This window comes from Neovison vison, chromosome 3 (genome assembly GCF_020171115.1).
Source record: "Neovison vison isolate M4711 chromosome 3, ASM_NN_V1, whole genome shotgun sequence".
Classification (NCBI taxonomy): Eukaryota; Metazoa; Chordata; class Mammalia; order Carnivora; family Mustelidae; genus Neogale; species Neogale vison.
Genome location: NC_058093.1, coordinates 9089014 through 9107442, shown reverse-complemented (window position 1 = coordinate 9107442; position 18429 = coordinate 9089014). Strand labels below are relative to the sequence as shown.

The window sequence follows — 18429 nt, the reverse complement described above, 5'->3', positions numbered from 1 at the left end:
TTTCTCTGTGATTCCTACAAAAAGAGCATTGTACTACATGGCAAACATCGGCGTCCTAGTAACATTAGTCTGTATATTCCACAATAGTCTTCTGGAGCTTTTTCGTGGCTCATTGATACTCAATATCAATAATAAAATATTTATGCAAAAATAGATTTCTGCATCTGGTTTAATTTGTCCTGTTTTTAAGATTTTATTTCTTCACTGAGGGAAAGAAAGAGAGAGAGAGAGAAAGAGTGCACACCAGCAGGAGGGCAAGCCAGAAGGAGAGGGAAAAGTTCACTCCCTCTGACCAGGAGCCCAGTGCAGGGCATGATCCCAGGACCCCAGGATATGACCTGAGGTAAAGGCAGACACTTAATTGACTGAGCCATCCAGGCGCCCCTAATTTGTTCTGTTTTAAGTAGCCATATATGTGCCTGTTTTCCCTGGACTGTTGTGATGTCTTTGTGAGCAGAGATCATACCCAAGCCATTTTTATTTCTCCAGAACCTAGCACAGTGCTGTGCACATAGCAAGTGTTCAATAAATATGTCTTGAGGGACGCCTGGGTGGCTTCATCGGTTAAGCGGCTGCCTCAGCTCAGGTCATGATTCTAGGGTCCTGGGATCGAGTCTCGCATCAGGCTCCTTGCTCCGCAGGGAACCTGCTTCTCCTTCTGCCTGCTCTGCCTGCTGTCTACACAGCCTCAGGGCAGGAGCACACAGTCTTCTAGTGGAAAACTCACAGTTGTAAGGCAGCTGTTGATGGAAGGCCTGACTCCGTTCTGACCAGACTTTCTGGATGGTGGTACTGTTGGCTGTTGGGGAAGGACAAGTCTCCACTTGTATGACTGTTTAGCACACCTGGTCCTCAGACACTGTATATCAGTCATTTCCCCACACCTGCACTATTATTCTGAAAACCAAAACTTCCCTACACCCGTTGCTAGAAGTCCACTGCGGAAGTGATTTTCTTCTGAGCTGAGAGCCGTTGCTAGGAAAACAGCAGAAGTGTCCCGTTTCCTCCAATGAAAATTAAAGTTTTGCACATGATCTAGGTAACCAAGGGGCCCATGGTGATTTTTTACATAGGTCTCTGGCAGCCTCTCAACCATGACTCTGTTCGTCTTTGAGGAGTTCTCCATTCTCTGGACATGTCCAGTTGTCCCTTATCCCAGATCTAGGGGAGTCAAGAACTAGGGCGTGAAGTTCTGCTCTACGTGTAAGTCACACACTATCCTTCTACAGTTTCACAGATACTGTCAGACATGTGAGCCTCTTGGGCTGAGCAAGAGACTTTATTACTTGTGGCGCTGCAGACAGCATGATTTTACATCCATGTTGGCTCTCTTTATCCCCCAAGTATCACAGAAGCCACACAGAGGCATGTTCAAGTATATTGCACTTGTGCCACAGCTGAGGAACCCCAAACTTTGAAAATCCCAATCTTACAAGGGGCTACGAGCAACATGCCCAAACTTTGCCCCAAGAGAAACATTATATTTATGGTACTGGTAACATAACAAATCTGTCCTCTGCCCCAGAGAAAGATAATTTCTCTTTCAAGGTTGATTACTCTACAAACATCTTTGAAAATATAGCCCAGATTGAACATTGTCGCAAGCTTTTGCCGAATAGTGAGAGAATTATGGAAAAATTGTCTCTCCAAAAGGGTCACAACCCATTCTGTTTCCTCCCCTTGACGAGGAGAAAGGATGAAGTCACCTTCTCCTTGTATACTCTCAATTCTATTGTCCTGACACAAATTCAATGTTCTTTCTATAGACATTTCATTTGATTCCCAAAAGCAGTCAGAATGTCTGAAAGGTTTCTTCTGACTATTTTCATTACTTCTGGAACAATTCCACTTCATCTCAAGGTAATGAAGATGCCTCTGACTCACCAGGGGAGAAATCACTTACCAGGAAATGGAGAAAAGAAAAACAGAAAGATTACAATTTTATAAGATGTGTTGCTAGAGTCTGAGTTGTAACTCTCACGTCCACAAGTTGTTCCATGTTTAAAACCAAATTCAACTTGAGAATAAATTTTAAAGATCTTATTGGCTTTATTCAGTGAACCATGAATTGAACATCATCTAAAAAATAGGAGCTCCAAAGAGCTGTACACAGTGAATGACTTTTTTAGCTAGAAGAAGGTGGGGCAAGGAAGTTACCAGCAAAGAGTGGAATGTTTGTGGCAAGATCACCTCCCCTTAGGGATAGCAGAGGTCTATCATGCAGTGAGGTCACCTTGCTAGTGCTGACCAGGTAATTACAGATGGACTGGCTTAAGATTCCACTCCTGAGAAGGGTTCAAACTGTAACTAAGTTAGGTATTAAGTCTTGGTTTTGTGATGTGGGTTTAGCACAAGTGATTCCATTTTGGATCTGTTGTCTCTTTGTCAACAGCATAAAAGCTATTTTTCCACCCCTGCTCCCTGTTGTTCTCTATTCTCTCCAATGTGAATCTACAGACTCACAATTGTTATTCCATGTTCCAGGGAACTAACAATGAGACAGGTTGGTCTAAGCCATCTGGGTCTTAGTAGAGAGTTCTTATGAGGTGAACATCTTTCCTGCCCTCCATTCCCTTCTTTTCCCCCAGGAGAGTTAGAACCAGACCCTTGACTTCCTCTTGGATGTAGTTCCCTGACTGCCTGAAGGAATTTAGGAGAGAATTTCCCCATAAATGATTTCTGTTGAGAACCTTATCCAACCTACCCTACAAGCCTCCATATTTTACACACAGGCAGAGTCCTGAGGATTCTTCATCATGAGAAAGGGGGTGACATCTAGCTGTGAAGTATTTTTCTTTCAACTGGAAATCTTGGGGTCGCAGTTCTCATCCTGCCATCCTACTGTTTCTTATCCTCATCCAGATTGTAACAAAGAGGTACTAATGGGTAAGTGACAGGCTCCTTGTAACTTGTCTTTAAACTTAGCTTTATGTTAAGATGCATTCCCCATACCTCAACTCTCTTGCCCATTTCCAACGCACTTTCAATTCCATCCAATTTAATTCGTTAAGTGTGTTTTGAGCACAGATTACTAGAGTTCACAAAGATGCATCGGGTAGTACTGTTCTCAAGATGCTGACAGTGTCTCTAGCAGAGAAATCGTTAGGATACAAGGTAAAATACAGATCACAGGAAGGTTCAGCAGGTGAAGAACAGTTCCATGGAGGGAAGGCCATGTGCCGTATTAATTCCGCTCAGGGGATTTGGGGTCACATAGACCCGGGTTCACATCCTGGCTCTGCTACTTATTAGACGTAAGACTTTGGCTTTGAGAATAGCAGCATCTCAAGGGTTAATTTTTTAAGGATTACTTTGGGCCATGCGTGTAATAATCTGCATAAGCAAGTGCCTGTCCTGGAGTCAACGAACAAGAGCCAAGAGCGGATGACAATGACAGCAAGCTTTTGATTCCTTCTAAAAGTTTGTTAAGAAAAGAAGAAAACTTGGGTCGCACTGATCGGTGGGACAAGGAGTCCTGATAAACTTGCGTACGGACTGGGAGGGAAGGACCCCCGAGGGAAGGGAGGGTTTGAGGATCCAGGAAGACGGGCCGATGGTACCGCTGGTGGAGGATGGAGATTTAGAGCTCAGAGCGGGAGGGGACTTTCGCCTTCTGTGGCGGGAGACACAGGAAAGTGAAACAGGCATGTGGCAGTGCAGACGGTAACAGTAGGAAAATAATCGCTACAGCAAAGTTCAAATTAATGTAAGGAACAAGCATTCAGAATTAGAAGTAGGAATCCTAATGAAGAATTAAGGGAAACGATCTAGATTAAGGAAAATTTCTTTAAGCACTTTTTTTCTCCTTTCCTTTCCTTTTTTTTTGGGGGGGGGGTGGTTTGGTTGTTGTTGTTTGTTTTTAGAAACTCCCCAATCATCTTAAATAAGAGGCCTAAGCACGCGCAGCCGCCGAGGTCCCCGGCACGGGGCTCCGCCCGGAAGACCCCGCTCCCGCCGCCCGGAAGGAACCCGGACCAGATGCTTCCGCGGAACCAGAGCGCAGCGGCTGCAGCGCCGGCCGGGCCCGTTTCGCCGGAGAACTCCGGGTCACCGCTCTCGGCGCCCCGGCGCGGGGTAAAATCCTGCTCTTCCGGTTCTCTGGCCCGGTGTTTGGTGTTGTGTATCCGCGCCCCGGAGCCATGTCGGGTTTCAGCCCGGAGCTCATCGACTACCTGGAAGGGAAGATCTCCTTCGAGGAGTTCGAGAGGCGGAGAGAAGAGCGGAAAACCCGCGAGAAGAAAGTGAGGCGCCGCTAGGCCAGGGTTCTTCTCACTGTCGTGTCGCCGGGGTACACCTCGATGTGGGGGGGCCCGTGCCTCGTTCGCCTGGATGGGGCGGCCGGGTCGTCCGCCGCTTCTTACCCAAACCCTGATCCTCGCCTCTCGTCCTTGTGCTGCGCTCCCCTAAAGATTTCCCCCGCCAAAGTCTTGTCTTTGTGGTAGCCTGGTCTGTGGTAACCGTGGTGGTAACTCGTCTCTCTCTCCTCCGTTCCCGGCCCCTCCTCCCTCCCCGTCACCTTCTGACTCTAGCCCCAGCTTAGCCGCCAGGTGTTTCTGGTGTGTTGGGGTGAGCACCTCCCCGCCTTCTGGAGGCTGCGGTCATGCAGCCGACGCCCGGTTTCTGAGGCGTCTCGCACGGGTGTGAGGTCATCTTCCATAAAACGAGTTTTCTTGTCTGGTACCCAAATTTTCACTCACATAATTTTTCATACTTTAGAACATCTGAACTTCCCTTATCGTCTCACTTACAGGAAATCCGAAGGGAGATAAAAATGATCGCACCCTTTGGAATTGACGGGTGGGTTCTCTCCCAATTCATGCAGCTAATAGTGACCCATCTCTTTTCATTTAAAAAGCTGGGATGCAATGGGTAGATTCGTGAAGTCATCAAAGTATTTTAAGTTATTTTTAAAAGATTTTTATTTATTTATTTGTCAGAGAGAGAGAGAGAGAGCGCGTGCACAAGCAGGGGGAGTGGCAGAGGAGGAAGCGGGCTCACGGAGGAAGCGGGCTCACTGCCGAACCAGGATCCGGGGCGGAACTCAGTCCCAGGACCCTGGGGTCATGACCTGAGCCGAAGGCAGACGCTCAACCCACTGAGCCAGCCAGGCATCTCTTACATTATTTTTTTATAAGTGACTGATGCAGACAGTCATGGGGGATGAGATCGAGGTACTCTGAAATGCTTTGACTATTAAAATGTGAATTCCACATACTGTATGTGTTTGTAGAGCTCAAGTTTCATAGAGAAAATGAGGGAAATGCCCTATTCCCAACTGGAGAGAACCAAATCTGCATTATTATTATTATTATTATTATTATTTTAATTTTCAATCACAGAGTCTTCAGGAAAAAGGAAAGTTACCAGCAGAAGAAAATCCAAATGACTCTGAAGTTCCATCATCATCAGGAATTGACTCCACCAAATCGCGGGACAAAGATGTCAATGAAGGTGTGTTAAAATCATGTCACCTGCATTAAATATTGAGGGTACCTAACAATTTAATAAAAACAGTGCTTTTTCGTTGCAGTGGTATTCTGTTGTTGATGACCTTGTTTATCAGTAGCATAGTGCATGCTGTGTAATAACCTGCTCAATAAAGATTTGTAGAGTTACTGAATATAGTGATGGTTAGTTTTGTGGGTTATTTTTGTAGAAAAGTTTATTTTTTTTAAGGTTTATTTATTTTGTTTTGTTTTATTTTTTTTTTAAAGATTTTATTTATTTATTTGGCTGGGATCACAGGTAGGCAGAGAGGCAGGCGGAAAAAGGAGCGGGGGAAAGCAGGCTCCCTGCTGAGTAGAGAGCAAGATATGGGGCTTGATCCCAGGATCCTGATATCACGACCAGAGCCAAAGACAGAGGCTTAACCCACTGAGCCACGAGGCGCCCCAAGATATATTTGTTTTAGAGGAAGCCTGGGGGCGTGTCAGTCAGGGGGAGGGACAGAAGGAAAGAGAGAGAATCCTCAGGCAGATTCCCCACTGAGTACAGAGTTCCATGCCACCCAACCCAGGACCCTGAAATCTTAACCTGAGCCAAAATCAAGAGTCAGTTGCTTAACCGGCTGAGCCACACAGGTGCCTTGTGCAAAAGTGTCTCAAATTGGTGTCAATATTTGGGAGCCTTTTTAGAGTTACTGTTTTTTATATTAGCTCTTTCAGTTACTAATTATTTCCAGACTATACTCCCCCAGATTATTGTACTTCTGTGTAAAGTGGCTTCCAAACTACTGCTTTAGTTGTAGGAGATGAGATAGAAATCCAGTGGAAGTCCTCTTGGCTGCCCAGCTGGGTCCTCACACACAGTGTAGTTGTCTTGGTGTGCTGCCTCATTCCAGTCCTCAGCTCTGCATGGCCAGATATTAGATTTGGTTAGTCCCAAACCAGTTAAAGCCATCAGAGTCTAACTGATGAACTAGTATGCAAATTCTTTAATTTCCAGTGATTCATACACCTTCCTAGTGATCGGAATACCGATACTAGTTCATAGTATCCATCTACCTGGACAAGTTATGTGTGATACTGACGTAGCAGTTACAATGTAGCTTTGTGTGTAGTGTCTGATGGAGAACTAACTACATTGAACTTTTCTTGTTCTAGGGAGTAGGAAGTAGAGGCTTTTTTTTCCTTTTTTTTTTTTTTTTTTTTCCTGTAAATGACCTTCTTTCCACAGAGAATACATACTATTAGGAAAAATAGAAAACAAGCTTTATTCCCGCCTCCTTTGACCCAAGTGGAGAAGAACGGCAAAAAGAAGAGCAAATTGGGGTTACTGTTTCTTACCTTGTCAGGCAAGTGGGGTGGGAAAGAGGACTGAAGTTGTTCTTTCCCTGTATCTGCTTAGGGGAGGAATAGCTCTTCCAGCATCTGGTCTTCGATGTGTAACTGTAGTGGCAGGCACCAGTGTGTGGTTGATTAACGCTGCCCCTGAGCAGTGGCCATGAGGCCCACTCTAAAAAAAAGTGATGAATTGAGTCAGTTCTTGCTCATCAGGAGCAGTAGGCATACGCGTATTAGATTTCCTCAGCTCAGATAATCCCATCCGTCCTTTCAAGATATAAAGCTCCCCATTCCCCCAGGAAGGAATCATCCCACCAGAGCTCTATCAGGACCCTTGGTGAGTGTGAACGTATATTCAGAATAAAAGAGGTGTTAGTTTTGAACAAGTTTGACAAAGTCTGCTAATTGGAATATATGGCCCCTAGAGTTAATTGTCTTTTTTTCTCCTATATGTTACTGAATATCGCTGTTAAATTCTTGCTCTTGAGTAGCTTTCCTACACACCATGCAAATAGGGCCTTCTTTTAATTTCATTTTCAGTTCATGATTGCTGATAGAGAAACTACAGTTAATATACAATATACAGTTTTGTATATTGACCTTGAATCCAAGAACCTAGCTTCACTCCTATGTTCTGGCAGTTTGTACGTACATTCTTTTAGATCTTCTGTGTCCTAATCACATCATTTGTGAATAAGGACAGTTTCATTTCTTCCTTCCCATCTTTTGCCTTTTCTCTTCATTTTACGTTATTCAGGACCTCCAACAAAACGATGAAAGGAGTGGTGATGGCTTCCTTGTCTCATTTCTAGTAACTGAATAAGGCACTATTCACTGTGTTTGTGGAAAGTTTTTTGTAGATACTGATTATCAAACTAAAGATACTCCCTTCCATTTCTAGTTGACTAAGAATTTTTATTAGGAATGAGTATTAGATTTTATCAAATGCTTCTCCTTATTAAGATGATCCTGTGATTTTTTTTTTCCTGTTACTGGAATAAATTTTATTGATTGGCAGTGTTATAACATACATTTCTTTGTATATTTATTTTGGATGTTCAGAATTCTTAAGATGATTTTTATGATTTTATGAGAATGGCTGTTTGTTGCTAGAATATGGGTTTTTAAAAATAATTTTGTCTTTCCTTAAACATTAACTATCACATTTATCCAACATCCTTAACCTGTCTTTCTTCAGGAGAAATGTCAGATGGAGTCAGTAAGTCAGTTCACAAGGTCTTTGCGTCCATGCTTGGAGAGAATGAAGATGACGAGGAGGAAGAGGAAGAAGAGGAGGAGGAGGAAGAAGAAACACCTGAGCAACCCACTGCAGGCGATGTGTTTGTGCTGGAGATGGTCCTCAATCGTGAGACCAAGAAGATGATGAAAGTAAATGCTTCCTTTAGTATTGATAAATGGAATGAAAATGTGACATAGTAATTGAAAAATAAATCTTTAAATCATACATATATTTAGAAAGAATTCAAACTGTGAGGAAAGAAATACGAGACAACTGTTCCTGGTTTCTTATGTTTAATCTTAGAGATTTTTTTTTTAATCTTAGAGATTTTGTACTGTGGTTTTGCTATTAAAAGGTCCATATTATATCTTGATACATAGTTTTTAGAGATTTTCTTTTTTTTTAAGATTTTATTTATTTATTTGACAGATGGAAATACAAGTAGGCAGAGAGGCAGGCACGGGGTGGGCGCGGGGCAGGGGGGAAGCAGACTCCCCGCCAAGCAGAGAGCCTGATGTGGGGCTTGATCCCAGGGCCCCGAGACCATGACCATGACCTGAGCTGAAGGCAGAGGCTTTAACCCACTGAGCCACCCAGGCACCTCATAGTTTTTAAAGATATATTTATTAGAGCGTGTGCTTGCTCAAGAGCAGGGGTGGGGGAGTGGGGAGGGAGAGGATCTTGAGTGGACGCCTCACTGACAGAGCACAGAGGTCCCCACAGGGCTCCCTCTCGTGACCAACCTGAGAACAAGACCTGAGCCGAAAGTAAGAGTCAGACACTTAACTGACTTAGCCATCCAGGTACCCTAGTATAACTTGATATTTTTTTTAATGAAGTTTATTCTAAGTAGATAAATTTGAAGGAAGGAGGATCTTCAGTAGGTTATATTAATAAAAGAAGCTTCCTGGCACATAAATCTGTATTGCAGCATCAGGTTCTACATTTGTTATTATTATAATTAGTAATTAGTGATTCCTGACCACACTGGTTTTTGCTTTTTTCATATATTTTTACTCTGCTTTGATCTTTCTACTGTAGGAAGTTTGTTTTTGTTTTTTGTTTTAGTTTTCTGAATTACTCCTTTTTGGAGAATATTTTAGACCAATTTCCTGAGATTAATTTTAGACTTCTTCCTAAAGTGCAGATTTTGATGTTAATGAGTCAGTATTGTAGTCATTTATTCCTTAGTTTCCAATTTAGAATGTTGAGAAGTTTTAAAGGGAAATTTCATTTCCATTTTCTTCTGCATTTATTAATTTGGTTGGAATTGAAATCTAAAATATTACTATATTTTAGCTAAATGTTGTTTATTTTTTATACAGGAGAAAAGGCCTCGAAGTAAACTTCCCAGAGCTCTGAGGGGTCTCATGGGTGAAGCCAACATTCGCTTTGCTCGAGGAGAACATGAGGAGGCGATACTGATGTGCATGGAAATCATAAGACAAGGTGGTTTTTGTGGAGATTATTGATAAGAGCAGTTTAATAGTGTGACTTTTAAAATAAATGGAGGACCATTTCACTGTACTGCTTGGAAAATATATTCAGAAGCTTGGAGGTGATTGTTGTACCAGCAGTATGCCACTTTCACATTGAGTAGAAGTCATTACCAAGAAAATGAAAATCTGAGTATGACCCAATGAAATATTAATATTTATTGAACTCTGCCAGGCTTCTTTTTTGTTTTTGTTTGTTTTTTAATGTTCCATTTTGGGGTTTTAGACTTCTGTAGCATTAGTCTTTTTTAAATATGGCAAGCCCACATTAAAACCACTTAAAAAGTGTTGTTTTTTTTTTTTCCTTTCACTTTCCAGATTAGGCAGAGCTAGATTATTTTAATCTACTTTTTGTAAAAGATACAATTTATACTTAACCGTCTTTTTTTTTTTTTTTTTTTTTAAGACTTTGTTTTTTATTTATTTGACAGGCAGAGATTACAAGTAGGCAGAGAGAGAGAGAGGAGGAAGCAGGTTCCCCACTGAGCAGAGAGCCCGACGTGGGGCTTGATCGCAGGACCCTGAGATCATGACCTGAGCCAAAGGCAGAGGCTTTAACCCACTGAGCCCCCCACACGCCCCTATACTTACCATCTTTCTTTAATCTGCAAATCTTGGGCATATTGAAGGATATCTTCATAAGTGACTTTCTGACTAATCACTTAAATTTATTATTTTGGTTTCCTGATGTGTTGCTAAATAATGCCCTATGTAGTGACTTAGGTAGTTGTAATACAGTAAACTCTTAATTTATCTTTTCAATATTTTGGCATTTCTTTTATCTGGATAAGGGTCCTTTTAGAAGTCTTTTTTCCCTTTGTTAATTTTATTTTTCTCATCATGGTAAATGTACTCTTTATTCCCCGTCCCCTGTTTCCCCATCCCTCCACCTACTTCCGCTGTGGCAACCATGTTTGTTTTCTACAGTTAAGAGTCTGTTCTTGGTTTGTCTCACTTTTTTCTTTCTTTGCTTATGTTTTGTTTTGTTTCTTAAATTCAACATATGAATGAAATCATATGGTATTTGTCTTTCTCTGACTTTCTTCGCTCAGCATTATACTCTCTTGCTCTATCCATGTTGTTGCAAATGGCAAGATTTCATTCTTTTTTTATGGCTGAATAATATTCCATTATATTTATCTTATGTCTTCTTTATCCATTCACCTAGCAATGGACACTTGGGTTGCTTCTTTAGTTTGGGTAGTAAAAATAATGCTGCTGTAAACATTGGGATGTTTCTGTATTTTTGGGGTAAATACCCAGTAGTACAATTACCGAGTCATAGGGTAGTTCTATTTTTAATTATTTTATGTTAAACTGTTTTCCCCATACTGTCTTCCCAGGTGGCTGTACCAGTTTGCATTCCCACCAGCAGTACATGAGGGTTTCTTTTTCTCCATAACCTTGCCAACACTTGTTTCTTGTCTTTCTGATTTTAGCCATTCTGACAGGTGTGAAGTGATACCTCATTGAGTTTTTTGCTTTCTATTTCCCTGATGATGAATGATGTTGAGCATCTTTTTATGTTGTCTGTGGCCATCTGGAAGTCATCTTTGGAGAAATGTCTATTGTGCCTTCTGCCCATTTTTAAGTTGGATTATTTGTTTTTTTGGTATTGAGTTGTAGCAGTTCTCTGTATGTTTCGGATACTAACCCTTTATTGGATATGTCATTTGCAAATATCTTCTCCCGTTCACTAGGTTGCCTTTCATTTAGTTCTGTTGTTTCCTTTGCAGTGCAGAAACTTTTTATTTTGATGAAGTCCCAGTAGTTTGTGCTTTTATTTTCCTTGCCTTAGGAGACATATCGAGAAAAATGTTATAACTGATGTCAGAGACTTTTTTTTAAAAGATTTATTTGAGAGAGTGAGTGAGTGCATGGAGGGGTGTGGGCAGACTCCTCTCTGAGCAGGGAGCCCAATGTAGAACTCAGTCCTGGGACCCTGGGGTCATGACCTGAGCCAAAGACGGATACTTGACTGATTGAGCCACCCAGGCCCCTAGGTAGCATAGACTTTTTTTTTTTTTTTTTTTCATTTTAAATTTTAATTAATTTATTTTTTTCAGCATAACAGTATTAATTGTTTTTGCACCACACCCAGTGCTCCATACAATCTGTGCCCTCTATAATACCCACCACCTGGTTCCCCCAACCTCCCACCCCCCACCCCTTCAAACCCCTCAGATTGTTTTTCAGAGTCCATAGTCTCTCATGGTTCACTCATGGTTCACCTCCCCTTCCAATTTCTCTCAACTCCCTTCTCTCCATCTCCCCTTGTCCTCCATGCTATTTGTTATGCTCCACAAATAAGTGAAACCATGTGATAATTGACTCTCTCTGCTTGACTTATTTTACTCAGCATAATCTCCTCCAGTCCCGTCCATGTTGCTACAAAAGTTGGGTATTCATCCTTTCTGATGGAGGCACAATACTCCATAGTGTATATGGACCACATCTTCCTTATCCATTCATCTGTTGAAGGGCATCTTGGTTCTTTCCACAGTTTGGCGACCGTGGCCATTGCTGCTATAAACATTGGGGTACAGATGGCCCTTCTTTTCACGACATCTGTATCTTTGGGGTAAATACCCAGGAGTGCAATTGCAGGGTCATAGGGAAGCTCTATTTTTAATTTCTTGAGGAATCTCCACACTGTTTTCCAAAGTGGCTGCACCAACTTGCATTCCCACCAACAGTGTAGGAGGGTTCCCCTTTCTCCACATCCTCTCCAACACACGTTCTTTCCTGTCTTGTTAACTTTGGCCATTCTAACTGGTGTAAGGTGGTATCTCAATGTGGTTTTAATTTGAATCTCCCTGATGGCTAGTGATGATGAACATTTTTTCATGTGTCTGGTAGCCATTTGTATGTCTTCGTTGGAGAAGTGTCTGTTCATATCTTCTGTCCATTTTTTGATATGATTGTCTGTTTTGTGTGTGTTGAGTTTGAGGAGTTCTTTATAGATCCTGGATATCAACCTTTTGTCTGTACTGTCATTTGCAAATATCTTCTCCCATTCCATGGGTTGCCTCTGTTTTGTTGACTGTTTCCTTTGCTGTGCAGAAGCTTTTGATATTGATGAAGTCCCAAAAGTTCATCTTTGCTTTTATTTCCTTTGCCTTTGGAGACCTGTCTTGAAAGAAGTTGCTGTGGCTGATATCGAAGAGGTTACTGCCTCTATTCTCCTCTAGGGTTCTGATGGATTCCTGTCTCACGTTGAGGTCTTTTATCCATTTCGAATTTAGCTTTGTGTATGGTGTAAGAGAATGGTCGAGTTTCATTCTTCTACATATAGCTGTCCAATTTTCCCAGCACCATTTATTGAAGAGACTGTCTTTTTTTCCACTGTATATTTTTTCCTGTTTTGTCGAAGATTATTTGACCATAGAGTTGAGGGTCTATATCTGGGCTCTCTACTCTGTTCCACTGGTCTATGTGTCTGTTTTTATGCCAGTACCATGCTGTCTTGGTGATCACAGCTTTGTAGTAAAGCTTGAAATCAGGTAACGTGATGCCCCCAGTCTTATTTTTGTTTTTCAACATTTCCTTAGTGATTCGGGGTCTCTTCTGATTCCATACAAATTTTTGGATTATTTGCTCCAGCTCTTTGAAAAATACTGGTGGAATTTTGATCGGAATGGCATTAAAAGTATAGATTATTCTAGGCAGTATAGACATTTTAACAATGTTTATTTTTGATAAACATGATCCAAGAGCATGGAGTGGTCTTCCATCTTTTTGTGTCTTCTTCAATTTCTTTCATGAGTGTTCTGTAGTTCCTCGAGTACAGATTCTTTACCTCTTTGGTTAGCTTTATTCCCAGGTATCTTATGGTTCTTGGTGCTATAATAAATGGAATCGATTCTCTAATTTCCCTTTCTGTATTTTCATTGTTAGTGTATAAGAAAGCCACTGATTTCTGTACATTGACTTTGTATCCTAGCATAGACATTTTAACAACATTTCTTCCAATCCATGAGCGTGGAGTATCTTTTCATTTCTTTGCAATGTCTTGAATTTCTTTCATCAGTGTTTTATAGTTTTCACAATACAGGCCTTTCACCTCTTTCACCTCTTTGATTAAGTTTATTCCTAAATATTTTATTGTTTTTGGTGTAATTGTAAATGGGATTCTTTTGTTTCCTTGTTTCCTTCCTTCCTTCCATCCATCCCTTTCTTTCTTTCTTTCTGTCTTTCTCTCTTCCTTTCTAGTAAGCTGTACACCCAGCATCAGTCTTGAACTCATGACTCAGGTCTGGAGCTGCATGCTTTACCAACTAAGCCAGCCGTGTGCCCCTTGTATGGTTTTCTTAATTTCACTTTCTGCTGCTTCATTAGTAGTGTATAGAAATGCAGCAGATTGCTGTACATTGATTTTGTATCCTGTGACTTTACTGAACTCACTTATCAATTCTAGTAATTCTTTGGTAGAGTTTTTAGGGTTTTCTATATATAGTATCATGTCATTTGCAGATAATGAGAGTTTTACTTCTTCCCTACCAATTTGGATGCATTTTATTTCATTATGTTGTCTGATTGCTGTGGCGGGACTTCTAGTTCTGTATTTACTAAAAGTGATGAGAGTGGACATTGTTCTCTTGTTTCGGACCTTAAGGGAAAAGCTCTCAGTTTTTCATCATTGAGTATGCTGTTGGCTGTGGGTTTTTCTTATAAGGCCTTTATTATGCTGAGGTATGTGCTCTCTAGACCTACTTTGCAGTGGGTTTTTTTATTTTTATTTTCATTTTTTTTTTTTAAAGATTTTATTTATTTATTTGACAGAGAGAGATCACACTAGACAGAGAGGCAGGCAGAGAGAGAGGAAGGGAAGCAGGCCCCCCGCCGAGCAGAGAGCCTGATGCGGGACTTGATCCCAGGACCCTGAGATCATGACCTGAGCCGAAGGCAGCGGCTCAACCCACTGAGCCACCCAGGCGCCCCAGCAGTGGGTTTTTTTAAAATCAGAAGTTGATGTTGTACTTTGTCAAATGCTTTTTCTGCGTTTGTTGAAAAGATCATGTAGTTTTCATTCTTCATCTTTTTTTATTTTCTTTTTTTCCCTTTTTTTTCATCCTTTATCCTGTCGATGTAAGGTATCTTGTTGATTGTTTTGCAGATAGGGAACCATCCTTGCAACCTGGGGAAAATGCCACTAGATTCTAGTGTATGTTTTTTAATGTGTTGTTGGATTCAGTTTGCTAATATGTTGTTGAGGATTTTTGCATTTATATTTGTGAGAGATCTAGAGCTGTGGGTTTTTTTGTGTGTGTGGTGTCTTTATCTGCTTTTGGCATAGGATGATACCTCATAGAGTGGATTTGGAAGTTTTCTTTTCTCTTTTATGTTTTGGAATGGTTTGAGAAGAATAGGTATTAACTCTTCTTTAAATATTTGATAGAATTTGCCTATGAGGTTGTCTGGTCCTTGACTTTTATTTTTTTGGAGTTTTTGGTTACTGCTTTAATTTCACTGCTGCTAATTGGTCTGTTTAAATTTTCTGTTTCTTCCTGGGCGCCTGGGTGGCTCAGTGGGTTAAGCCGCTGCCTTCGGCTCAGGTCATGATCTCAGGGTCCTGGGATCGAGTCCTGCATCGGGCTCTCTGCTCAGCGGGGAGCCTGCTTCCTCCTCTCTCTCTCTGCCTGCCTCTCTGCTTATTTGTGATCTCTCTCTGTTAAATAAATAAATAAAATCTTTTAAAAAAAAAAAAATTTCTGTTTCTTCCTGCTTCAGTTTTGGTAGGTTGTATGTTTCAAGGAATTTATCCATTTCCTTTAAGTTGTCCATTTTGTTGGCATATAGGTTTTCTAATATTCTGTTACAGTTGTTTGTATTTCTGTGGTGTTGGTTGTTACTTCTCCTCTTTCATTTATGACTTTATTTGTGTCCTCTTTTTTTTTTTTTGATGAACCTTACTAAAGGTTTATCGATTTTATTGATCCTTTTAAAGAACTAACTTCTATTCTGAACTATTTATCTGTTCCATTGTTTTTGTTTTTAGTTTCTATATAATTTATTTCTCCTCTAATTTTTTTAAAAAGATTTTATTGGTAAATAATCTCTGCACCCACTGTGGGGTTCAAACTCACAACCCTGAGGTCAGTAACGGCATGCTCTACCCACTAAGCCAGCCAGGTGCTCCTCTCTTCTGATCTTTATTATTTCCTTCCTTTTGCTGGGTGTGGGTTTTATTTGTTCTTTTTCGGCTCCTTTAGGTATAAGATTAGGTTATTTATTTGCTTCTGCTTCTGAAAGGCTGGCCTGTATTGCTATAAACTTCCCTCTTAAAACCACTTTTGCTGTATCCCAAAGATTTTGGGCCACTGTAGTTTATTTTCATTTGTTTCCATGTAGTTTTTTATTTCTTCTTTGATTTCTTTTTTTTCTTTTTTTAAGATTTATTTATTTATTTATTTGAGAGCGAGACAGTGAGAGAGAGCATGAGCAAGGAGAAGGTCAGAGGGAGAAGCAGACTCCCCATGGAGCTGGGAGCCCAATGCGGGACTCGATCCCGGGACTCCAGGATCATGACCTGAGCCGAAGGCAGTCGTCCAACCAACTGAGCCACCCAGGCGTCCCTCTTCTTTGATTTCTTGATTGATCCATTCATTGTTTAGTAGCATGTCAATTAACCTCATGTATTTATACTCTTTCCAGATTTTTTCTTATGGTTGATTTCTAGTTTCATAGCACTGTGGTCAGAAAAGCAGGGTGGTATGACTTTGATTTTTTTGAATGTTGAGACTTGTTTTGTGGCCCAATATCTGATCTGTTTTGGAGAATGTTCCATCTGTAATCGAAAAGAATGTGTATTCTGTTTTAATATGGAATGTACTGAATATGTCTTTTTAATCCATCTGGTTCAGGGTGTCATTCAAAACCACTCTTTATAGATTTTCTGTTTGGATGATCTACCCATTGATGTAAGTGGAGTGTAAAAGTCATCTACTATTATTGTATTACTGTTTCTTCTTTATGTTTGTTATTAACTGTTTCATGTACTTGGGTTCTCCCATGTTAGGTGCATAAATATTTACAATTGATTTTTTCTCTTGTTGGATTGGGGGCCCTTTATTATTTTATAGTGTCCTCTTTGTCTCTTATTATAATCTTTGTTTCATTTTATATTTTTTTATTTTATTTTTATCTTTTTAAAGATTTTGTTTTTTAAAGTAATGCTTTAAAAATGCAATTTGGACCTTGAACTTAAAACCCCAAGATCATCAGTTGCAGGCTCTACCTCATGTCTTTGTTTCTTTGTTTTATATTTAGAGAGAGGGAGAGCCTGCATGGAGGGGAGGGCCAGAGAGAGAGGGAGAGACAGTCTCAAGCAGACTCCCCGCTCAGCACAGAGTCTCATGTGGGGCTTGATCTCACAACCCTGAGATCATGACCTGAGCTGAAACCAAGAGTTGGACATTTAACTGACTGTACCACCCAGGTATCCTTCCACAGTCAGTGTTTTAAAGTGTGTTTGTCCAATATAAGTATTGCTCTCCTGGTTTTCTTTTGATACCCATTTGCATGATAAATGTTTTTCCATCTCCTCACTTTGAATCTGCAGGTGTCTTTCAATCCTAAATGAGTCTATCTAAATTTTTATCTATCTGTTATCTTCTTGTCTCTTGATTAGAACATTTAGTCTATTTACATTCAAAATAATTATCAATAGATATGTATTTCTTGCTGTTTTGTTACTTGTTTTGTGGTTGTTTCTGTAGATTTGCTCTGATCCTTTCTTTTGCTCGCTTTCATGGTTTGTTGGCTTTCTTTAATACTATCCTTTGGCACTTGGCCAGCTCAGTTGGTAGAGCATGCAACTCTTGATGTTGGAGTCATGAGTTCAAGCCCCATGTAGGGTGTAGAGCTTACTTTAAAAAAAATTTTTTTTCTTAGATTACTCATTAGGATAATTTGAGGTCACTGCTTTTTCTTTAATACTCCATAAGAAACAAGCTTAGCCAAACTTTTCCTTAAGGATATTTTGTTTGCTTCCTACTTTCCAATATTACCTGTTCCTTTATTCCAGTTTGTAATTGTTTATTTTTAACAATTATCTTTGATTTTAAGCCCTTGTGATCTTTGAACTTCATTTCAGAAACATTTCAGAAATGTAGATTAACTATTCACTTTGATATCCTCTGTTTAGGTACAGGTTAGCTATCCTTGGTCCATTCATCCATACGCCTATGGTTGTTGGGTCATGAAGATTAAAGAAACACAGATGTGATGGTGTTCTTTGGGATGAACTTGCTGAGTTATTGAGCTGCCTTTAACCTTAGCAAATGAGGATTTTCACAAGGGATGCATGGTGGAGAGTAGAGTTTTTCATGAAGTTACAATTCGCTCAGAGACAGTAATGCCAAAACACTAATCGTGTATGAACATGAAGTAAAGCAAATTTAATCTAATGTTTATTCTTAAATCTGTTAAGTAGTTTGTATAATTCTGCTAGAATGTTTTAAAGAGTAAACATTAAAAAAAGATCCATAGCTTGAACATGGGATTGATGTCATCTCATGCCTCTTTCTTCAGCCAATAGAATTTTTTTTTTTTTTAATTCATTACAGCTCCTTTGGCTTATGAACCGTTTTCTACTCTTGCTATGATATATGAGGACCAAGGTGACATGGAAAAATCTCTTCAGTTTGAGTTGATTGCTGCACATTTAAATCCTAGTGACACCGAAGAATGGGTTAGATTGGCAGAAATGTCTCTGGAGCAAGACAATATTAAGCAGGCTATTTTTTGCTACACGAAAGGTAAAAAAATTTCTTATTTTGTTTGATATAATGTCATATAATAGGTATTTTCATAAGGTCACGTTAGCTGAAGTATAGTTATTCCTTATATTCTGGCATCCCAGAGGTAAGTATTTGGGGTCTCTCTGCTTTCATGTTTATCAGCAGCTTTA

General features: G+C 40.3%; 1 protein-coding gene across 1 annotated transcript in view; it reads left to right on the top strand.

The window, feature by feature from the left end:
- Positions 1–4048: 4048 nt before the first annotated feature.
- The window catches only part of GTF3C3 (general transcription factor IIIC subunit 3), a 40978-nt gene continuing 26597 nt past the window's right edge, over positions 4049–18429 (top strand). The window contains exons 1-5 of the mRNA XM_044241209.1: positions 4049–4241; positions 5340–5451; positions 7981–8171; positions 9348–9471; positions 18086–18277. Coding sequence (XP_044097144.1) covers positions 4140–4241; positions 5340–5451; positions 7981–8171; positions 9348–9471; positions 18086–18277 — 721 coding nt within the window. The 5' untranslated portion in view covers positions 4049–4139. The remainder of the gene's footprint in view (positions 4242–5339; positions 5452–7980; positions 8172–9347; positions 9472–18085; positions 18278–18429) is intronic.